This window comes from Montipora foliosa, chromosome 13, assembly GCF_036669935.1.
Source record: "Montipora foliosa isolate CH-2021 chromosome 13, ASM3666993v2, whole genome shotgun sequence".
Lineage (NCBI taxonomy): Eukaryota > Metazoa > Cnidaria > Anthozoa > Scleractinia > Acroporidae > Montipora > Montipora foliosa.
In genome coordinates this window covers 19,561,214-19,563,713 of record NC_090881.1, presented here as the reverse complement: position 1 = coordinate 19,563,713, position 2,500 = coordinate 19,561,214, and the positions used below count along the sequence as shown (strand labels likewise).

Below are 2,500 nucleotides of genomic sequence, written 5' to 3'. Positions count from 1 at the left end.
AGGGAGATTTGCGCACATCAGTAAACATAACTGACCTGATTCCTCAACGCCTGCAGAACCATCTCGAAGCTTGGGTTTCCATAATAAATCGGCGACTTGGTACATATTCCATTACCTTGTTGTCAAAAAACAGTTGAGTTATTTGTTATAACGCGTACAAAGGTTAACATTCAATCCAAATTGCGTTTTCTTGGCTTTTCATCAAATATTCTCTATCGAGACAGATAGAGCGAGTTTCAATCGAGTGCCCTAAAACCAAAACCAAAGCAATTTGGCCAATCAAGAAGGACGAAGACAATCCAGTAAACCAATCAAAACTCGAAGTAATTACACGTAGCCGACACAAAGCGCGGGAAAATGTGCACGCGATTGGTTTTCGTTTCACTTCTGATTGGTTGAAAAGTGTCGCGAGAACTTGGAACCAATCACTGAGTGAAGTAATGAAAAACCAAAGCAATTCGCTAATTACTTTCGACACTCAATTGAAAACCGCTGTATGTCCAGAAACACAAGTAATTAGATGCACGTCGATTCTTCGATAAGCAGCACAGTGTGCATTTCTAGAGACAAGTGTAACGGGAAAGAAAGGAATGGATGACAAACCCAAAACAACAACTACTTTGCATGCGGGAGATGTGACAAATATAATTAGCAAAGACAACTGATGATGATGATGATGATGATGAAATTCTTTCACCAAACACCACTAATTATGAAATTACATTGGGTGCCGGTTAGATTAGATTCTGGGGTCAATTTAATAAAAAAGTTACTCTTGTAGTGTACAAGGTGAACCCTTGTTTTTACATGTGCACGCGAAAATGAGTTCCATAAACATCGTTACAAGTCGTTGTTACAAGACTCCGACTTGTAATTACAGGTGTAGAGCTACACCTGTAGAATTTGGTACATGTACAATTCAATTACTAACTACCCAGTGACGGCTGTAACCCACGGGTGGCCCATTTCTAAGTACAAGCTACGTGTACCTGGTTGATAAAGCTATTCATTGATAAATATAAATATTTAGTTAAAGAAATATTTGTTATTTTTGTTTCAGTAACGATCCCTGTGGTTTTTGCTGATTTTTTTTTTTTTTATTCGACTATCCACGTCACATCCGTCAGCCCGTAATCTTCGTTAGACCGTAATTCGTATTGTTTATTGTATCCTAGTTAGCCCGTAAGCATAAAACTTCCCCTAACCACAGCTAATGCTGTGATTTCAGTTAGAGATCACCCAGTGGATATTTCGAGAAGCCGAAGGAGCCTTAAATCAATGAAACGTTTAGTATCCCATCTTTTCCTCGTGGCAAGTGGAAGAGAGGGTCTGGATGCGGCAGGTACAAAACGCAGGTCACAGGTCATTATTTGACCTATACAGAAAGTATCCTAAACATTCATAAAAGCTAACCTAAAAACTTTTCTTTAGGCCTAATTAGGCCTAAAATTAGCGTTTATGAATGTTTAGGATACTTTTCTTTAGGCCTAAGGTTAGCTTTTATGAATGTTTAGGATACTTCCTGTATAGGTAAAACAATGACCTGACCTGTGACCTGCGTTTTGTACCTGCCGGACCTGGATGAGATTAACTGACAACTGACAAATGGCCAAACTTTTAACTGACAACTGACAAACAACCTAATAATTTCGTCCCCGGACCCCTTGTTTGTTATTGAATTAGCCAGAATTTATCCTCACCGTACCATCTCCGGATTTCAGTGCTCTGTCGCTTTTACGCTTTTGTCGGTTGCTTTCTTTAGCTCGTTGTATCAGATGGCATCAAAAAGTGAAGTTGAATCGCCTGATTTCTCGCAGCCGTGGAAACTCAGCGATGTTGTCCTTGTTGTGGAAGAAGAAAGATTCCATGTTCATCGAGCAATGCTTGCATTTTGGTCGCCCGTGTTTGAGAAGATGTTTACATCAGAATTTCAAGAGAAGGATAAGAACGAAGTTCCTCTTCCAGGTAAAAAGGCGAGCGAAATAAGGGAAATACTTTTGCTGATATATCCCTCTCTAACAGAACGAGAAATAACGGAGGAGAACTGTTACTTCCTGCTTAAGCTCGCTCACGAATATCAAATGGCAGCCATTGTTACGAGATGCGAAGATTTCATGGCCAACAAGGTCAAAGTGAAAGCGAAAGAAAGCGCCCTCGCAGATTTGGTATTTGCACAGACTTACAAGCTAGAAAAGCTGAAACTCGCGAGCGTTACCCAAGCCTATTGCCTTAGTCTGGACGAGTTGAAAAATGACGAGATGTTTGATCAAATTCAGCCGAATAACCTTCAAGAAATCATGGAAGGGATTGTTAAGAGATTGCAAAGAGAGTTAGATGGAGCTCGAACACAGTCCCAAGAAAGGCAACAAAAGATTGACCGGATGAGAGTGTCTATCCAGTCAGTAAAAACAAAGTGTCTAAGTGAGGTAGGGCGGATCGCAGAAACCCTGGTAGGTCATGCTTCGTCGAAACAAACCTATTCTTATGTTGGCTGTAATGA

At 40.4% G+C, this 2,500-nt stretch overlaps 1 protein-coding gene and 1 long non-coding RNA gene across 2 annotated transcripts in view; one reads left to right on the top strand and one right to left on the bottom strand.

Moving 5' to 3' along the window:
* Window positions 1-117, bottom strand: part of LOC137982944 (uncharacterized) — a 6,811-nt gene extending 6,694 nt beyond the window's left edge. The window contains exon 1 of the long non-coding RNA XR_011118867.1: window positions 36-117. This is a non-coding gene — a long non-coding RNA (uncharacterized lncRNA). The remainder of the gene's footprint in view (window positions 1-35) is intronic.
* Window positions 118-1,743: 1,626 nt separating this feature from the next.
* The window catches only part of LOC137983798 (BTB and MATH domain-containing protein 38-like), a 905-nt gene continuing 148 nt past the window's right edge, over window positions 1,744-2,500 (top strand). The window contains exon 1 of the mRNA XM_068830971.1: window positions 1,744-2,500. This exon is cut by the window's right edge and continues 148 nt beyond it. Within this exon, the coding sequence (XP_068687072.1) occupies window positions 1,776-2,500 (725 nt within the window). The 5' untranslated portion in view covers window positions 1,744-1,775.